The sequence below is a fragment of the Xiphias gladius genome, chromosome 14 (assembly GCF_016859285.1).
Source record: "Xiphias gladius isolate SHS-SW01 ecotype Sanya breed wild chromosome 14, ASM1685928v1, whole genome shotgun sequence".
Classification (NCBI taxonomy): Eukaryota; Metazoa; Chordata; class Actinopteri; order Istiophoriformes; family Xiphiidae; genus Xiphias; species Xiphias gladius.
This window is the reverse complement of record NC_053413.1, coordinates 8,610,001-8,630,969: the sequence shown is the minus strand read 5'-3', so window position 1 is coordinate 8,630,969 and position 20,969 is coordinate 8,610,001. Positions and strand designations below refer to the sequence as shown.

General features: G+C 42.0%; 1 protein-coding gene across 8 annotated transcripts in view; it reads left to right on the top strand.

The window, feature by feature from the left end:
• Positions 1-20,969, top strand: part of tnk2b (tyrosine kinase, non-receptor, 2b) — a 62,205-nt gene that overhangs the window by 23,803 nt on the left and 17,433 nt on the right. For 5 of the 8 annotated variants that reach the window (XM_040143194.1, XM_040143190.1, XM_040143191.1 and 2 more), the window contains 2 exons: positions 1,852-2,070; positions 19,473-19,650. In XM_040143194.1, the coding sequence (XP_039999128.1) occupies positions 1,987-2,070; positions 19,473-19,650 (262 nt within the window). In that variant the 5' untranslated portion in view covers positions 1,852-1,986. Of the gene's footprint in view, positions 1-1,851; positions 2,071-14,037; positions 14,538-15,906; positions 16,140-19,472; positions 19,651-20,969 lie in introns of those variants that run through there. The other 3 variants (XM_040143196.1, XM_040143195.1, XM_040143198.1) reach the window with 3 other exon arrangements.

Here is a 20,969-nt window from a genome sequence, read left to right as displayed (position 1 = left end):
AAGAATAAAATGTGAGTGACATGGACAAAGGGGTGAAAAAGGAAGGTGTATCAGTCAACCAGTACTGTCAACTGCTGTCATTTATATGTTTTGAAGCTCTGCTCAGTGGTATCATTGCTTAGACTGCAATGGTGCTAGTCACAATACAACTTGGGAAAAACCGGGAGGTAGTGACACACACACACACACACACACACACACACACACTCAGCCACATTATTCTTTTATTCTATTTTCCCCTCCATCCAGATGTCCAACCAGCAAGGATCCAGATGGCTTGGATACCCTCCCTATATTGGAGAGGTGCTTTTCACGCACATACACATTAACACAAAAACACACAAAGCAGCATGGTCGTGTTTTTCTTCCTCTCAGAGGGAAGATTAACTCTGCTCATTAGGGCTCCCCCGCCTCTCGCCCTCGTCTCTTCTCCCCCTCCCTCCCTTGTTGGCCTGCATCGTTGTCATTGGCTGCCTCTATCAGGACCACCGCTGATGGGAACGTCATGACTACAGGACACAGGAGAGCAGGGAGGAGGTGGGATGGGTTGATGTTGCCTCAGTAATAGAGCAGGCGATCACTCACAAAATCATTGAGCCGGGGCTGAAATGGAGAAAAAATTTTTTAGTGGAGGGGTGCAGAAAGCAGGATAGACGGTGAGGGACTGAAAATAGGAGAGGAGGAGAAAACCAATAACAACAACAGCAAGGGATTAGGCAGCGACTGAGCAATCAGGAAGTCCATTTAGGACAAAGCAGCGTTAAAAATCCTCCCAGACTTTAGTCGTGATCGTCAGAGCTGAGCTGCCTGTCCAATTGGACAGCTGCTCAAGATCCGTGGGGGGAAAAAAAAAAGCAAACAAAGGAAGGATGAAATAAAACAGGTCAAAAATGAAAAGCAGCTCCTGGACAATCTCCCCTCTTCGCTGCTGTGATATTTCACTCCTGGTGATTAGTGAGAAGAGGTAAGTTGGTCAAAGTGATGCCTGGAGCACAGAAATAGAAATGGAGAGAGAGGGGCATCGCTAGATATGAAGAGCATGCGTCAGCACTAAGGCAGGGTGAGCAAGAGCAGTCAGTCAGTCAGTCAGAGAGAGAGAGAGACACACAGTTACAGCAGAGATGAGCGAGGCAGAGAGCGAAGTAGAGCAAGAGAGAGATTGAGGGTAGAGGTCATTATCGTGGCATGAGATGAGACAACAGAAATAGAGCCTGACGGATTTGTCACCTCCACTGCCACACCTTGGCTGCATCATCCCAACGCTCCATCCTGACTGCAGTAGCTCCACTGAGGACCCACGGAGGGGATTTCCTTGCTTTTAGTTTCAATAACGATCAATACAATAATTTTCGGAATGATCCATTTGGCAACTGTGAGGCTTCTTGAAGATTCAAGTCTCTGACACGTGAAGAGGACAAACTATTTCTTTTTAAAAAGATTGGATTGTCTTCTATTTTTCAATCGAGGAGGAAGACTCCCTGCCTGCACACAACAATGCAAAAATAGGGGCTATGTTCATCCCGCATCAAGACGTATTGTCCGCAGCTTGCCAGAGGAATTAATTTCTTAAATCTGTTTCCATAAGAACGAGCGCCTGTGTTTTTAAAGACTGGTTAGTCAGTGAACACAGCCCTGTTTCTGTGTGAAAATGAGGAGCTCATTGTCCAGCCATTTTCAACGACTGCTGACTCAAGCTAAATGAGGGAGACAATGAAGGTTGGGGTATTGGAGGTGTACAGCAACAGCATAGTTAGCTGAATGTTGCGAAATATTGTGCCAAGCTATCTGAAATAATGAAACACTGTACTGTGAATGACATGCAGAATACTGTACTTGTCTTCCTAATGACAGCGTGGACCGCAAGGCAGGCTGACTGACTGACTGACTGACTAAGTGCGTGGGTTGTTCACTGACTGGAGCTGTGGCTATCTGAGGACTCTGAGGACACAAAGCCCGGGGCAGATACCGGCCGGGTGGTGGAGCCAGATGATGGGGGAGACGGCAGAATACCAGAGGCTGCAGGAGACTTCAGAGCCTGACTACCAACGCCTGCCCAGCGATGACGAAGAGGTAGACCTCTACAGTTCCCTTGATTATACAGTAGTAGGGATCCTGCCACACTGCTTTAGACAAACATGGATGACAGATAAACAGTGAGCAGAAATTTCAGTAGGTATTTTGATTCCTGTCAAAGGAAAATGAAAGGGTGTGAGATGATGTGAGGTTTTGTTGTGGTTGTTTCCCTGGTTGGCATATTCTTCACTGTACAGAAATTAAATTTAGATATGCATAATAATCAGTGGTTTTGTTTTATAAAATTTGTACATCTGTATCTACTGTAGCAGCAATTTGATCGACAGTGTTGCTCTTATATCGTGAATGTTTGCATGCAGATTGTATTTGGATGTGCAACATTTGTGTGTGTTTGTGTCATTACTCAAAAAAGAAAGGAATATTTAATTTAATTTAAAAAACAGCTGCCTGTTAATTTTCACAGGCAGTTGTTTTCCTGTGACGACATATTACTTCTCAGTCAGTGCCACATTTTAGTGTGTGTTTTTTTTTAAGGCAAGCGTGCGTGTTAATAGTGATGAAATGGTTTAGCATGTGACCAAGTAGAATGCAGAGAGACACTGTTTTATCTTCAGTCATTTCTTCACTCAGAAACAGGCCAAAATAAGCCTTTTTCACAGCAGACATTTTGACCTGTCACAGTAAGAAAAACCCAGGTGTAAATAATAAAAGTGATAATGCCTGAATTCCATTTAGCTGCTTCAGTTTCAGGGTTCTAGTATTGTGCCTGCTGGCTCGCTGTCACACTGACATGGCTTATTGGGACACTTGGATTGTGTAGATATAATTCCATATCATAGGTCTGAGTGGTCATTCATCTGTCACACAGAACCAGCTCTTTTACAACTCGTATGTCATCAGCACCCTCCTCAACCACCACAAACACACGCACACCATACACAGTACTTGTCACCCATACACAAGGCCAACCCCTGTGTGTGCTGAGTTATTAAATTCAGAACCATGATGTCATTGATGGAGTGCTGCCGAATGAGCACGGTGACAGTCAAAGTATGACATTTTATACTTTCCCAACTCTTCTGCAAACCCCCACACCCTCTTGCAAATCCTGCGATGTACTGACGGGCCTATCCTTTCTTTTTAGGCTTGGATGAGGTTAGCAATGCAATAGCCACTATGCTGTTTTTGCCTTTTTAAAATCTGTATTTGGTAGCACACTGAAGGGAGGCAGACAGGAAATGTGGCAAAGACAGAGGATGACCTAACAAAAACGTCCCTGGCTGGATTGAAACCGTACACTTCAGTATACGCCTCATACCATTAGGCAGTTGTGAAGCCGGTCTTTTGCCTTTGTTGATATAGTCAGTATTGGACGAATGTGTATAGAATCATGGAAAACAGAGCTCGACCTATAAATTGGACAGGCCAATATTTTATCCGATATTAACTTATTGCTGATATATCAGTTGCGGTGTGTATGTTGGCTAGAAGTATCAGGATATTGGAGGTAACTTTGGTCACAAAGTTTCTGGATTTGCAGAAATGCCAAACTAAGTTTGAGGTAATTCAGAAATGGTGTCATTATTACATACTGTAGTTTGTCCACTAAAGAGCACTCACAAGTTGATTTGACACTGTAGCTAATGTCCCACTCAGTATTATCCTGGTCAGTACATGTGGAAATGTTTCTTTTGCTGGGTTTGTACAAGATTACTTTATACGCTGAAGTGAAAATGGAATGATCAGTGTGTGGCTGGTTGTGTGTGAGTACATTCCTCAACAATATGTAACCCTTTTAAAAATCTAGAACAATAATATCCTGAGTGTTGTTAAATGTGCAATAATGGTATATAACGTATAAATCTATAGACTTTAATTTTGGGATTAGGCTACTTTTTGGTGCCAACAAAAATGTTTCCGGATCAAATAAATGTGAGTATCAAAAACTGTCAAGTACCCAGACCTGGCATTGAATACTTACCTGAACTCGTGCTCTGTGAGCATTTCTGATTTTAATGCAAAATTTCCACAGTTTTATGGTGTAATTGTTTTATTTAGGCAAAGTTCTTTTAGGGTTGTTTGTGTTTAGAGAACATCTAATATTTGAGAGGTTTTATGTTTATTGTTGATTGAAAAGAGTTTTTCAGGAAAACAATTTTATATTTCCTCAGTGTAAGGATTCAAAAAAAAAGTTGTTTTTGTACCAATACCAAAACTCTGTATCAGCACTAATATTAAAAAAAAAAAATTATAAAAAAACAACAACAACCCAGTCCAACTCTCCCCCAGTGTGTACTGCAATAGACTTCAGTCCTCTGTGACCCTGCACAGGGTAAAGGGCTATAGAAAATACGATGGCTGGATGAATGTGTTGATCTGTGCAGCAGTTTTAATGTCATGAATGTGGATGTGTGTTTAGGGTCTGTGTGCTAGTTCAGCAGAGTTTAAGCCGGTGGACGCTGCAGCTGTCCTGGTTGCTGGCGGCTGAATCAGATCAGTCTCTTTCTACAGCTGCAGCTTTGTGCTGAATACAGCGGTTTTCTAGTCTTGACACACACAACCCCAACACACTGCATACAGCCACCTAATCTCCATCAGACATTCAGAGAGAAAGAGATGTAAGGGTAGCTGGACCAAGGCAATAGGAAAGAGAGAAGGAACAGTCAGTGTCGTTCCGGTGACATTTCTGGTGAAAGACATTTAGATATGTTTGATAAGAGCAACCATTTTATTCTTAAGGCTGATCTATTTCTGCTATGCTTTTCCCCTATGGAGCACGAGGGGATTAGTGAGCAATCCTTGCTACTGTAGTTAAACCACTACCCCTCTCTGAAAATGCTGCATTGGTTTAGTCCAGGAGTATTGTTGAGCATCTGCTATATTTTTTTCTAACAGTAGATATGGGAATAACAAATATTCTCCATTTTTCTTACTGAAGCACATCCTGTTCAAGAATTTTGCTTTTCACACTGTCGATTGTTTGTAGGAGGTCAATCATGACATTTGACCGACAATTTTTTACTAACACCCTCCTTTCTCCTCTTTAAGCAGTTTTAGGGGATCAGCGAAGGGGTGGCTTAGGATGGGTGTTTCCAGGGTGGAGGCAACGTTGGCAAGTGTTGGTGGGGGTTGTTTTGGCTGTCGGGCATTATGCATATTAAGCCAAGCTACCACAACAACCTTTGTTGACAAAAGGTGACACACATGTTCTCCGTTGGCCTGGAAGCAGCCTGTTTGTATCCAGAGCTCCTTTCATTCCCACAGTCAGTTCTTCTCCATGTTGACGCCCACTACCACATAATAACTCTCCTCTCGTTACTATGAATGATGAGGTACTCTGGACAGTGAAGGGGATTTAAGGAGAACATAAAAACCAGACTTTGGCAGAGGGTTACTATCTGTGAGATCACGAATGACGCATCTCTGTCTGTTTGTGCATGCATACCTCCGTCAGAGGCATCATGTGTGCGTGTGTGTATAGATGTTTTGCTTGCAGAGTTGTAATAGGGATTAATCATGTTTGTTCTACTACTCCGTCAATCTGCTCTGCCAGTTTCTGACATCCAACACCAAACCACAGATTGATGTTTTGCCACCAAAAGGTTGCGACTTATGTCAAAAATGCTCTGGCAGTGTGTCCACCCGTATCCACTAAGCTATCTTAATTCCCAACACTGTATGTCAGTGTGAATCCAGCCAATGTGAGTGCATGCCTCTGCATGCCTGTATCTGTGTACAATGAGCATCAAATTACAGAATCAAGCTTAATGTGTGTGTGTGTGTGTGTGTGTGTGTGTCTTGCAGTACTCAAAGATAATGCAGACCGCACACAGAGCTTTATTCTTCATCATCTCATTAGCCAGCAAGCCAGTAATTTGATGTCAATTCATGATAATACAGTCTACACAGTCAGATATTTGACTTGGGCTTTACAGTACTAGCATCCTTCCATATTACAGTTGTACAGTTGTTGTGTGTGTGTGTGTGTGTGTGTGTGTGTGTGTGTGTGTGTGTGTGTGTGTGTGTGTGTGTGTGTGTGTGTGTGTGTGTGTGTGTGTGTGTGTGTGTGTGTGTGTGTGTGTGTGAGAGAGAGAGCTGCTCTGCCATAGTCATGAAAGAGAGAGGGAGATGAAGGCTAGATAGGAGCAGTTAGACAGGCCTACAGTAGCTGACTTATTTGTTTGTGTGAGGGTCCAAACAAATCAGACACAAGACACAGTGCAATATAAGGTTTTTATTGACCCAACTTTCAATGTCCATGAGAAACAAAGCACTTTATATTGAATATGAACATATTCAACAATTAACAGGGCAAAGTAATGCAAATCTGTCTAGGTTTCTCCTAACCGAGGTCCACATCAGAAACTCAGCTAGAGGCAAGAGGCATGAGCATTGAGTCCATTTACACATGCATTAGTATCCCAGGTTGATTCTTATCCTGGTTTTAATCATATTTGGGATTTGGCATTTATGAAGAGCAAGAGAAACTATGGTTTTTATCATGTCTCTGTATACATAATCATATTGACATCTAGTTTCCTGTTATCCGTGTGTATATTTGTATTTATTCCTGAACATCTCTCACCTAGTCGTTTCTGTACCGACGGAGTAGCCTAACAATTGTTAATGAACACAGTTCAGTTTCTGGCTGTTTGAACTTTACTGCATTTAGCACTGTGCTCGCTTTTGTATCTGTTGAAAGATTATGGAAAACATGAGTGATAATACAGTTTATCATCTGCCTTACCAAAATCAGATTTTCCCTTTATTTCAGAATGTTTAAAATCATTACATAATTTACCATTGATTTTTGTTTTGTTTTGGTGAACAGTGTAACTACTACATAAGTTGAGTTGATAAGGCACCTGTGAGCACAGACCTGGTTTCTATCTGAGTACTCTGGGTACCATATCCAGGTTTCTTAAAACTGGCATAAGGGTTTATGCAGGTTTCTGAGACCAGAAATATTGTGTTTACATGTTCAACACATAACTGGGATACTTACAAAACCTGGTCATAACCCAGATAGTTGTCTGCGTGTAAACACACTCAGTCTGTCATCTCAGTGAGCTTAATAAAGAGAAAAGAGCGGAAACATTTACAGCCGTCAGGCCTGACACTAAACATTACATTATACTAAAGGGAAGGGATAACATTAACATCAAATGGAGATACTGTAGTTCCCCAGTTGTCCCCAGCCTATATTATTTAAAATCAGATTTCGTATTGAACAACACATATTAAGTTATAACCTAAGCTTTGAGCTACTCCGCTTATTACATATATGTGAGTCAGTGCCTGGCCTCTTCCATTTACTGTAGAAATGCCAGGTCAGGACACAGGTAACAAACAGACAGAAACTAAGGCCGCCAAGGACGTCTCACCCTAGAGCTAATGTAAAGTATTACATATGAAACAATTTGTCCCCGTTTAACTTGTAAATGACTACTGTGAACATCACCTAATGACAAAATAGAAGGGGAATAAAATGATTTGAGGAAGCACAACTCAGCCTACACACCTAAGAGAGGTGACTGGGCTGTCGCAGTGAATGAGTAAGTTCCATTGCAGGCTTTTGACATATAGAGGTGGGGCTTTGCAGGCATATGAATCAGAGTTGATGGATGAAAGCATGTTACACCGTTCGACTGACTTGTGTAATCCACATTATCTGGATGGAACTATATTACTAAAGTACAATATAAATAGTAGTCAAGATAACTTGAGTTGCAGTGAGCGTGAGATCACTCACCAGTCCCCGTAACAAGATTTGGTGCCACCTAATGGTATCTCAGCAGAGCTGCAGGTTGACTTACTGACCATTATTAATCGCATTGGTCTAATCTCCTTAGTCGGGAGGCAGCTGACAGCGCTGTGACACATTCCTTCCATTGATTTTTAAAACTACCAAGCATCAGTGTAACTCAGATATTTGATGTTCTGCTGTGCAGTAACCAGCGCACTGTCACACATTCAGCTTGCTACATCACCAAACAAAATACCTTCTACTGTCTCACCCATGTTTCTTGCCTTCTATTGTATGTACCACTACACAGTTCTTGCACACCAAAAGAGTGATTTTTAAAAAAACGAAACAAAAAACCCCCCAAAAACGTTTTGCCTTGTCCAGCGTCATTACTGTCTAGTGCAGAGGATGCCAGAGTCAGCATGCACGCACACACCGTCACGAACACACCTGTGCAGCTAAGAATCAGTTCTTTCTCTATCGAATGTGAAATCAGTTACAGGCTCCGTGTCCAACTGCTGAATTTAAGGAATGTCTGCTATTTTATGTCATCTGCTTCATAGTCATGTGAGTTACATAACTGTTCCTAAACTTAAGGAAACATCATTTTCCTATTTTTCGTAGCAATGAAGTTGAGTTCACTTGACCGATTCCCTCTCAAAGCTCATTAGCCAACTTATTGTTATAAAAGAGGTCTCAGCACAGATCATGTGGACTAAAGGGAAGTTTTATGCCGTAAATGGCATAGCTCATTTCAGGGAGTTGTTTCCAGACTGTGTGTGTGCGTGCACATATGTGGTTTCAGAGGGGAAAAGAGAGGAGGAAAGGGTCACGCCTTTTTTTTTTCCCCCCTCCTGTCCTCTCACATCCTATGTGCTTGATGATTCAGAGCCAGATTCATGACGTCAGCTTTGCGTCTGAGTGACTGTGAGATTGATATAACTGATGACATCTAAACGAGTCCAGAAGGAATTCACACTTAAACTCTTTTAAAAAATGGTCAGTGGACCAGAACATATCTCTCATAAAACATTTGTGAAAAGAAAAATAAAAGGCTCTGTACAGACCTTGCACTGCAACATACATAAAGGAGTCTTAGCGAGTTGTAGCAGTATGTGTCACGTTGGTGTTTGTGATTTAAACTCATCATCCTTTCTTTAGGCGTGGCTAATTTACAAGCCTGATTGGTTTACAGTGTAAGAACCAAAAAATCGCACACACTGTCGACCACTTATACTCACTTTATTAACAACATTTCAGTCCTCCGACGTTCATCAGATAAAACTGAAATTAATTTGAATAAGACTTTTGGTATGCAAGAACTGTGTAGTGGTACATACAATACATACAAACGGAAGGAAGCACTGCTCTGCTCTGATAATCCCACTCCAACTCTAGGTGCAGAGTATGTTGAGGCGGTAGGCAATCACATAGAAGTAACAGCAACCCAAACTATTCATACATTATTCACATTATACACTTATACATCCATGTATATACGTTATGACCAAGAGGGACATGGCAGTCCATTGTCTATATAAGTGATGGTTATTGAGGTCATACCTACTCATACAAGGGCAGGGGGACAGATCTTTTATATTCTGCTTTTCCTTAACAGTTTGCAGCGATCTGGTTTATCTGATATTGGGGCACCGCTCTAGCCCATTTGATAATATGTTTTGTCACCGGACACAGAGTGCTTTGCTATTTTTGTGCCTTGGTTTTGTATTCTCCACCTTTTTTACATTACAGAATACAGTATACATGCAGTGTATGTTGAGGCGGTAGGCAATCACATAGACACAGTGTATGAAGTGTTCTTGGATCATTTATTGTTGTGAATGGAGGCACGTAGACACAAACTGTCCTGTCTTTAATCAAAGTGAGATACTTTATGACAACAACTCCCATTTTGTTGTTTTCTTTCCATTCCTTCCATGACTCCGCTGTCTGCTCACCTCCCTTCCTTCCCCTAGAAAACATCCCAATTAAAAGCAGAGGAGAGTGGCGGTGAATGGGAGAGGGAGGGAGATGTAGAGAGACGGATTGAGCAGCAAAATAGTAAATGAATGAAAAGCAATAGCCCAAGTCAAATGCTGAATAGATTGATTAACTATCAGAGAACAAAAAGAAACAATCCGCAGAGAGAGCAGAAACCTGTGAAATTAGAAAACCAAAAGCTGAATAGTCTCTGGTGAGAGACAGAATGAGGGGGCTTGCTACTTCTAAGGGTCTGAAAAGCAGCTGGTAAGGGATTGTTTATAGTCAGCAGAGTGGGAGAGAGATAACATTTTTGGAGGATTAGAGGCAGGAAATAAAAGGCAGCACCAAATAAAGAAGAAAATGCTATGGGTTGGCCAGGCCTAGGGGAGGGAGGGGAGAAGGGATTAATAAAGGAGTGAAGGATAGGGTGGAGAGGGGTGAGGGCAGGAGGTTTATGCTGAACAGAATAGACATCACAGAGACAGAAAAGGGGTGGTGGGGGAGTTAACTGCAGTTAGGTGGCCTGGGCTGGTCTTGTTAAAACAACTGCTTATCATTTTTAGCTCTAAATTTAAGTAACAGTCATCAGTCAACAGGCTTCTCTGTTTGTACTACTGTTAGTAAGCTGATGTAGTGTTGTAGATGTATGATTGTTTAAACACTAAATGAGTGGATTCAGTCTACTGTTCTTGTGCCATGATGGTTAGCAAGCAAGGCTGCTGCAACTTTATAAACATAATGTTGAAAATTGCATGCCGGAACTAGAACAAGATCTAGATTGCAGTTGACTGTAGGACTGCAACTAATGATTATATTCATTATCAATCTGCCAATTCTTTGCTACAACTAACATTTTTTGAAATCAATTATTCTGCCGGTCATTTTCTGGATGAATCAATTAAGCAGTTAGTCTATAAAATGTCAGAAAAATAACAATAATCTTTATTTATTGATCAGATTTCTAAAACCATGTTACAAAGTGCTTTACACAAGGCAAACACTTCAAAAACAAGCAGATCATGAAACAAGTTCCGATAGTAGTCATAGTAGTAGTAGTAGTAGTAAACACATAAAACAAATAAAACCAATTACAAGCAGTCAATAAAAATGAAGTCAAATCAGGAAAAACTCTCTGATAAAAGTGTGTTTTAACAAGAGATTTAAAAGAGGTCACTGATTCCTCTGACCTGATTTCCTCACGCAGCTCCTTCCATAGCTGCGGGGCTCTGACTGCGAATCCTGTGTCCCCTCTAGTTTTCAGTTGCGCCTTGGGAACAGATAAAAGACCTCTGCCCAAGGATTTCTGGCTACGTACTGGCTCGTATGCGACTATGAAGTTAGATATATAGCACAGAGAGAGGCCATGAAGAGCATTAAAAGGCAACATTAACAGCTTGAAATCAAATCTAAAACAAATCTAAATACTGGGAGCCAGTTTAAGGTGTGATCTGCTCACTTCTCCTGGATCTTGGTAAAAGCCTAGTGGCTGAGTTCAGTTCAGTCTGGATCCAATTAATAGATGGAAATAAGAATATGACCCGTTAGGGGTAACATAAGCTCAGAAGCAGTAAGACCAAACCTTTTCACAATCAGCATCACTTTCAGCCGGGGTACAGGGAGGGGTTGAATTTACCAGCTGATCAACAGGATCAACAGTCTTAAATAAAGATGGGATTATACTGATGTGCAGAGATAAGTTCAGAGAAGTATTGTGCTCTTTGCATTCTTAACCATATTATTGTAGCAGAGCAGTAACTCCTTCATAGCTTCATAATGTACTTCAAGGCCTGATTTCTTCCATTTCCGCTCTGCTTTCCTGAATTCTGACTTACAGCTATGACTGCTATGATTTATCCAAGGCTGCTTTCTCTGTCAATCCATATGGAATATTATTGCTCCTTCTAAAGTCAGGTCCAACCCTACACAGACAGAGTTAAAACAGTCCGTTAATTTGTTGGTGTGATAGTGTTCAGAAAGGAGTGGGCTCTGATAATTAAAAAGTGTACAAAACTTTGAGACACTTTAATCACTGAAAATGCAAGAGCATGTAGAGTGGGGTTGAACAACGTTAATGCATTTTATTTCACAGGTAAAAACAATGCATTTATGGTCAGAAATGCTTGTGTCTATTGATTCCAATAGACATGAGGGAACTTTCACACCCAGGGTAAAAATAAGGTATGCCCACGGTTATGTGTTGTCCACAAACGTACTGTTTAAGATTAAAGGATGTAGAGATGTTTTAAAACATCCGCATGAATGTTTGAGGAGTCATCAATATGAATATTAAACTCACCACTAAGAACAATATTATCATATATTAAAGCAAGTGCAGATAAAAATGATAAATTTGTAGTAAATTCTTGAAGTACGTTTCTGGGGTTTGTACACAAAGTCATGCTCTGGCTGTCAGTGTTTTTGGCTTATGGCAAAGTAAGGCATACTCATGAAATGAACTCTTTTTTTAGTGTTTCACAAGGAATATCTTAATTTTATATATAATCCCTTACATAATCTCATGATCAGTCTGTTATATGGTAACTACTGTATAAATAGGGATGGGAATTGATAAGATTTTATTGATACCATTGCCATTATCGATTCTGCTTATTGGTCCAGTTCTTTATCAATTCCCTTTAGGATTCCTGATCCAAATTTTCTGTAACAGGTTTTACAGGTTATCAGTGTCACTGCAACTGTTTAATTATCTCTGAGTCTGGACACAGGGTAGAAACAGAGTAGGGAAAAGGCAAGCATGTGACTTAGGTGTAAAAAAAAAAGAAAAAAAAAAAAGCTCTGTTTAACCTAATTTTCATTTAAGTTTTCTTAGTCAAAGAAAAGAATCTGCTAAGCCTGCCTGCATGACGCTAATGTTATTATAACATGAGATATTTACCCTCGGTAAAGAACGTGCTGCTCAGCTGGGAAGCGGTGGCACTTGTAGAGTGACAAAGTAACTGGCATTCCTGGAATTTAAGACCATGTTTCAGCATATTGCTGGTGTTTCCACCCGTACTTAAACTGACCATTTTACAGATATTACACCTAGTACTGAAGGCATCTTCCTCTGAGAAATGAAGTCACGCTTTGAACTGGTTCTTCCTCTCCACGATGACTCCTTCTTGTTGCAAGTTTCCAGTAATGTAGATGCATATGTTTGATGTCATTATTTTAAAACTGTCAGAAAAACATGCCGTCATTGATAAAAGCAACTGATAAGCTAGGAGTGATACATTTGGAAGTGGTTCTCCACTATAACTGGTTCTCGATTCCCATCCCTAAGTACAAAGAGTCTTTATCCCCAGATTGCCGTATATCACTCAAAGCCAGTGGTTTCAGTGACAGTGACAGTCAAAAGCCCAAAAACCATGGTGAATTTTAAGATAAGCAGGCTGAGAGATGAAGAAAGGGAGTAATGGAGAAGGGGAAGGAGTGTGAGTGTGTGTGTGTGTGTGTGTGTGTGTGTGTGTGTGTGTGTGTGTGTGTGTGTGTGTGTGTGTGTGTGTGTGTGTGTGTGTGACTGTGTGTGTGTGTGGATGTGTGTGTGTGTGTGTGGATGTGTTTGGGGAGTTGCATCACAGGAAACTAGCTCTCCATCCTGCAGTTGAATGTAACCCTTTGGCCCTGGATCAAATGCTCCTCCGGGCTGAATACCATGAAGCCTCTGTCCTCCGCACCACGCACTGCTCTGCACTGCACGGACCATCTGAGTGCGTGCAGGAGGGGGGAGGACAGACAGATAGAGTGAGGAACAGAGCAGGGAAAAGTAAAGCAGGAGGAGGTAGGAAAAGGGGGAACATGGGGGAGAAAGCGGGAGAAAATGCAACAAATGAGTGAGGATCAAGTCGGAGGAGAGGAGAATTTAAACACTCAACATACAGCGAAAGCACATAAGCTGGCTGTAAACAAACACATGTTATTGTTATCTGAAACCACCTAGACACATATCTTGTTGTACCCTAAAATGTGAAACCAGAGACACTCACTCACTCTGACTCTCACGTCTATGCTGCCTGCCTGACTGGTGAGCAATTGAATCGGGGAGAAGTTGCTGCTATTTTTAGCCCCACGCTCTCTGGAAGGATGGAAAAGCAAACAGACAGTAGCTGCACGCTCAAAGACAGAGAAACAGAGAGAGAAAGAGAGAGAGGGAGTCTGTGTAAAGGGGAGAGAGAGGGAGTGAAAGGAAGGGAGGAAGGAGGAGGAGTGACTTATTTGTGAAGTTCTGCAAGTTTGGACCACTGGCTCATTGCTGTCTGAGGAAGACACATGGCTGGACTGGGCAGAGGGCAGAGCTGGGAGGCTTTCTCTCTTACAAACGACAGCTTGTAATCACTACAGCCTGTTCTCACATATTATCGCACTGTTTGAGTTTTCTTTTGGACCCTAAAGTGCTACATGAATGCCTCTTTGCCTTCTTGAGGGAGTTGAAGGTAAAGAAGGGGATCACAGGAGGATTTCCCCACCATGGAATGCTGTAGATTTGCGCACAGGATCGTAGGAAGTTTTTCTTCCCCCTCTTGGGTTCGGAGTTGCGGGTCTGGATCCGGGGAGTGTGTGCGCTTCTTAGAATTCCCTCAGAGACTGGGACCGTCAAACTGGGAGAACTGTGGCTCTGGTAATGGTTTGAAAGAGGAGCAGCAACCACTGGCCATTTAAACGTGCACACAAATTTTTTGCACCTACACTCATCCCGACAGTGGAAGTCAGGATGCGACGCTTTGACAAGCTGAAAAAATCGTTCCCCTTCCTGGCACACTTTCATGTATATCGAGTAAGTTTGTTGCCTGACTGATGTCTACTCCGACTGTCCTGTCCGCCTGATTTTATTCTTCTTGATTTGATTATTTGTTGATATGACATGGAAAGTTGTAACTATAGTCAGGATCATGTTTTTTACTCAGATGTTAGAATATTGTGTGTGTGTGTGTGTGTGTGTGTGTGTGTGTGTGTGTGTGTGTGTGTGTGTGTGTGTGTGTGAGTGTGTGTGTGAGTGTGTGTGTGTGTGTGTGTGTGTGTGTGTGTGTGTGTGTGTGTGTGTGTGTGTGTGTGTGTGTGTGTGTGTGTGTGTGTGTGTGTGTGTGTGTGTGTGTGTGTGTGTGTGTGTGTGTGTGTGTGTGTGTGTGTGTGTGTGTGTGTGTGTGTGTGTGTGTGTGTGTGTGTGGATGTGTTTGGGGAGTTGCATCACAGGAAACTAGCTCTCCATCCTGCAGTTGAATGTAACCCTTTGGCCCTGGATCAAATGCTCCTCCGGGCTGAATACCATGAAGCCTCTGTCCTCCGCACCACGCACTGCTCTGCACTGCACGGACCGTCTGAGTGCGTGCAGGAGGGGGGAGGACAGACAGATAGAGTGAGGAACAGAGCAGGGAAAAGTAAAGCAGGAGGAGGTAGGAAAAGGGGGAACATGGGGGAGAAAGCGGGAGAAAATGCAACAAATGAGTGAGGATCAAGTCGGAGGAGAGGAGAATTTAAACACTCAACATACAGCGAAAGCACATAAGCTGGCTGTAAACAAACACGTTATTGTTATCTGAAACCACCTAGACACATATCTTGTTGTACCCTAAAATGTGAAACCAGAGACACTCACTCACTCTGACTCTCACGTCTATGCTGCCTGCCTGACTGGCGAGCAATTGAATCGGGGAGAAGTTGCTGCTATTTTTAGCCCCACGCTCTCTGGAAGGATGGAAAAGCAAACAGACAGTAGCTGCACGCTCAAAGACAGAGAAACAGAGAGAGAAAGAGAGAGAGGGAGTCTGTGTAAAGGGGAGAGAGAGGGAGTGAAAGGAAGGGAGGAAGGAGGAGGAGTGACTTATTTGTGAAGTTCTGCAAGTTTGGACCACTGGCTCATTGCTGTCTGAGGAAGACACATGGCTGGACTGGGCAGAGGGCAGAGCTGGGAGGCTTTCTCTTACAAACGACAGCTTGTAATCACTACAGCCTGTTCTCACATATTATCGCACTGTTTGAGTTTTCTTTTGGACCCTAAAGTGCTACATGAATGCCTCTTTGCCTTCTTGAGGAGTTGAAGGTAAAGAAGGGGATCTGGGAGGATTTCCCCACCATGGAATGCTGTAGATTTGCGCACAGGATCGTAGGAAGTTTTTCTTCCCCTCTTGGGTTCGGAGTTGCGGGTCTGGATCCGGGGAGTGTGTGCGCTTCTTAGAATTCCCTCAGAGACTGGGACCGTCAAACTGGGAGAACTGTGGCTCTGGTAATGGTTTGAAAGAGGAGCAGCAACCACTGGCCATTTAAACGTGCACACAAATTTTTTGCACCTACACTCATCCCGACAGTGGAAGTCAGGATGCGACGCTTTGACAAGCTGAAAAAATCGTTCCCCTTCCTGGCACACTTTCATGTATATCGAGTAAGTTTGTTGCCTGACTGATGTCTACTCCGACTGTCCTGTCCGCCTGATTTTATTCTTCTTGATTTGATTATTTGTTGATATGACATGGAAAGTTGTAACTATAGTCAGGATCATGTTTTTTACTCAGATGTTAGAATATTGTGTGTGTGTGTGTGTGTGTGTGTGTGTGTGTGTGTGTGTGTGTGTGTGTGTGTGGGGACTCACCAGCTGGACTGAAGCCGTCCTATGGGAGGGTTGTTGTTATTGTAGCAGGATGTTAGAGCAGAACAGATCTGATACAGGAACATGGCTTTAGCCAGGAGGGTAGAGGTGTGTGTGTGAGAGTGTGTGTGTGTGTGAGAGAGTGTGTGTGTGAGAGAGTGTGTATGCGTGCATTTTTCTCCACCACCATGAGGAATGAGTTCAGGCCAGAGGCATTTCTCAGTAGGGACATCATGTTGTTTCTCTGTATATAAATTCCTACATCCCTCCTTCCCCTCTCTGTGTCATACTTGTTTCTGTCTTTGTTGTTTTTTTTTAAAATCCTTTTTTAAACTCTACCATATTTTCTAACAGTTAATGCAAACTTTTGGTGTTTATTTTAAAAACCTGAAACACAATTGTAACATTGCTTATTCCTTTTAAACGACGTCTTCACAATTTCTACAAATAACGCTACTTAGAGCCCTACTACAGGACTTGTGGCTGTGGTTGGATTCCTCAGAGTCCATAGCATTTCTCCTGCTGAACTCACACTTCAACCATGAGCATCTTCCTCTTCATCCCAATAGAAAAGAAGTCAAGATACGAAAGAAGATGTTTTACATATGACAATATCCACAAAGGAAGGACATCTGACAATTTTTCTCCCCTAAAGGTGTGATTTGGTGGTGTCAGTTGCTGACAGTGTATGATCTATGTCAGATTAGTCACAGCCCATCTTAAGCACCTCTATTAATGGATGTATGATACCTTATTTCCAAGCAGCACCCGTCTCAAAACAAACTCTAAAATGTAAAAGATATATGTGCCTGTTTAATGAGTTTTGTAAATTAGTTGGCAAGTTGATGGAGAAATATGATATGAGGGCTTTAGCACCTTGATTTTGACCCCTCATGCCTCAGATATGACACTGTCATGGAAAGGGGCCCAAGAGGAAGCTAGGTTGCGTCTTTGGCAGAGTCCAGTGAAATAACACTTAAATGTTGACTGCCAGGGAAGATCAGACTTGGAGCTGCATTGTGGAAGATAAGAGTAATAGTTAATGGTTTACGCCCCATAGAGGAATATGTTGTACTTCATACAAAAATATATACAAGTTAGTTTGTTTAAATGTCATCTAGGAAAACTTGAGCTTTAAACTCCACTAGTGTGAACTGCAGATCAAATAAACATGCCACATGGTAGGAGAGCCTTTGGCACAGCTTAGCGCGTAGTGGACAAGCCAAACAGACTGTCGTATCGTCTTTCTCAGGGTAAGGGTCAGGCATGATACAGCAAAATGCAAAATATGGACATGGATTCAAATGACCGCAGCTGTAGCTAATCCTAAAGCCACAGGCACTACAACCATTCGTTTCACCCTGCATCTTTCTACAATGACTCCAGACTCTTACAGGTCATTATATTATCTTAGGTTATTTACTCTCTCTGTAGTAGTACCTGTTATTTCTGCTAATTTCTGCTTCCAACAAACATGAGGATTTCCGTCTATTTTAACATCAAAGAATGTGATTTGTAGCAGAAACAAGTGGACAAAAACTCCTGCTGACTCGGAGAGCCAAAGCTGCATGTGTGGACACTGCTAAAGTGATGTCAGCTAACCCACATTTATGTGCATTGCAATGAATTTGTATGAGGATTCGAACATCTGGCATAACCATTGGGGATCGGGGAATCAGCAGATTGGCCTCAGTCAGACCTTGCATCTAAAATTCACGGAAAATACAGGACCATTCATTCTGAAAAGGCATGGAAGATGTATGTATAACTGTATTTTTTATGAACCTGCATTAGGTGTGTATATGTATGTGTGAGAGGAAAACATCTCCTACTCCTCAGGTCACAGTCATTAAGCAATAGGAAATGACCTCTAACCAAACCCATTAAGAAGTTTAAATGACAGAGAGGAAGCTGTGCCCCTCTGACACTTTCCTCTAGACCTCGTAACCTTGCCTCAGCCAGCACAGGAAGTTCCTTATTCACAGAGCCTAATTACTACTCAGTGGAGTGACCACTACGCCCCGGAGAATCCACCCTAAAAGGTCTCCCTGTCAATCTCTGCAGATTAGGAATGTTTGTCATTTTTTTGATTTTGTTGATTAGGTTGGTTCACTTCCCCTTTGAGACTGGGAATAATACTGTAGACCAGTATGATCAGGTAAAATGGAACAGTAGATGAGCTCTTAGAATGGGTCGTCTTCCAAGTTCTTGATCTTATCCGAAATTCTCTAAATTTCCATCATTTTAACTAAAAGTTCTATGTAGAAGCCCTTCAGGATTTAAGATTAATTTTAGCTAAATTTTCCGCTAGTTCAGCTGGTTACATTAAGCAGACACTGATTGATGATGTGTTAAGATGGAGTGTTGTGTTTTGACATTGAGGATCGATGGTCTGAATCAATGTTGTATGGAGGGATGTAGTATATGTGTTGTGATCAGATTGCTTAGGAGCCTCCCGCTTGTCTTCACTGACACTTATGGACACCAGATGTGCGTTGTTTATTTCATGTATCTCTGTCTGCTGTAAGACTGTGATGTCTGCGAACTACCTGCAGCAAGGCTGACAAAAATAACACTTTCTCTTTCTAGAGAGTATTTATTTAATCGATTTTGATGTCATTTGAATGCAAGATAAATCACAGCCTAAGTGGTTTATTAACAGGAACTATGTAATCATACCTCATACATTCAAAGTAAAATCAGTGTGCAGTTGTTTCTTGGCCCATTGACATGCGGCTCATGCTATATTTGGCCCCTTGACCTGTGTGTCCTTGTTTATGTGATTTGGGCAACCCAATGTACAATGTGTGTGTGATTGTGTGTTTGACTGTATATTCATATAGCTACCTTTTAGGTATCTGGACTATAAATGTCAATGTATGAGCATCTAAGCAGGTATTTTAGTGTGCTGTAAACAATTACCGGGGAGCACACAATGGCTTTGAGTTCAGTTTCCTCTTTTTTTTTTTTTTCTTTTAACAGACAAGAATGGTTTGTTTGTCGCTCAGTGGCTTTCTCTCTGGCTGTATTTTGCAGATTTTGGAACAAGCATTGAGAAAACTGTCAAATGAATATTGAATGCTGAATGATTTTACTCAGTTTCCCGTATTCTTTGTGTGTGTTTTGCAGAAACTGGGCAGTAGCATGCAGTGTGAGGAAGGCACAGAATGGCTGCTGGAGCTGCTGATGGAGGTTCAGTTGCAGCAGTACTTCCTACGGATCCGAGACGACCTTAACGTCACGCGGCTGTCGCACTTCGACTATGTCAAGAATGAAGATCTGGAGAAGATTGGCATGGGTCGACCTGGTGAGACAGAGTGTGTGTGTGTGTGTGTGTGTGTGTGTGTGTGTGTGTGTGTGTGTGTGTGTGTGTGTGTGTGTGTGTGTGTGTGTGTGTGTGTGTGTGTGTTCGCATGCAAGTTTTGTTGTTCTAAAGACACATATTAGAGTTTGTTTGTTTGCAGATTATGTGTTTTTGTATAATTGTGTATCTAGTTCGGTTCTGTTGCTCGGGTTAGGGCGATGAAGTGAGCCCAGTCCCGGAACAGCACGCTCTCATGTGCAACCCTAATGACAGGCACAGGTTTTGTGTCCGGCCCGGTGCACATGCATAGTATGCCAGTGGTTGGAGTGAATATCAATAGGAAATAAAAATCTATTTAACTTAATGTTAACTAGTTAAATCTACCTTTCTCTCCTCTCTTTCTCTTTCTCCCTCTTGCCTTGGCCGTGTGTCGCCACATGTCTCCACTTCCTGTATCTGTCGTTTTAAATTAGAAGCCCTCTGCCCTCAGTTCTCTACCTGGAAAACCAATAAGATTCCCATAAGTCTCAGTTGCACTTTGTGTTTGCCATTAAACTTAGACAGTGAACAGCGTTGACATTCTACCTGCTATCATCTGCACGTTAGCGTTATCATTGTGAGCATTTTAGCATGTTGACCACGTAGCATTTAACTTGAAGCAATGTTGTGCCTACATACAGCCTCACAGAGCCATTAGCAAAGCTGAACACCAGCCAGATAGTACTAATCTTAAAACTGTGGCTTAGTTGATTCCCTTTGGCAGATAAGCTAGTATCATTTGGTGGTAAAAATCCATTTGGCAGATCAGACAGTGAATTTCGGAAACTGCTAAGAATGCTAATGTCTAACTGCTTGGCTTGTTTTGACTGTTTGCTCTTCTTTCCCCTTATTCAATTGTCGTAACCAGGCAGCATTCATCTCCCCTGCTCCCATCTTTTTCCTGATTCAGAGCAGAGAGATTAAAAGCTAAGATTAATGAATTGTGTCCCTCCAATTTTCCCTTTGCCTTTGTAAGACTACATAAGCGGAAATTCTACATCTATATATAGCCTGAAGTATAACTTTTGTCTGCAGTAGAGGTAGTGTGTGATCTGGCTCACCCTTAGCAGAGCTGGAACAAATCCTCCATTACTAATACCCCTAATATCATTTTAAAGTCACAACTTTTAATTAGGTACAATAGGAGGGGACAAGTCTTTTGTCTGCGGTGTACGTGTGAAGGGCATGGCGGCAGTAATTTTCTAAATCCAGTTACTGAAACCCTCAGGGCCTTGGCTTCAGAGCGGCTTTAGACTAATTACACCCACTTCTCTTGTTCATAT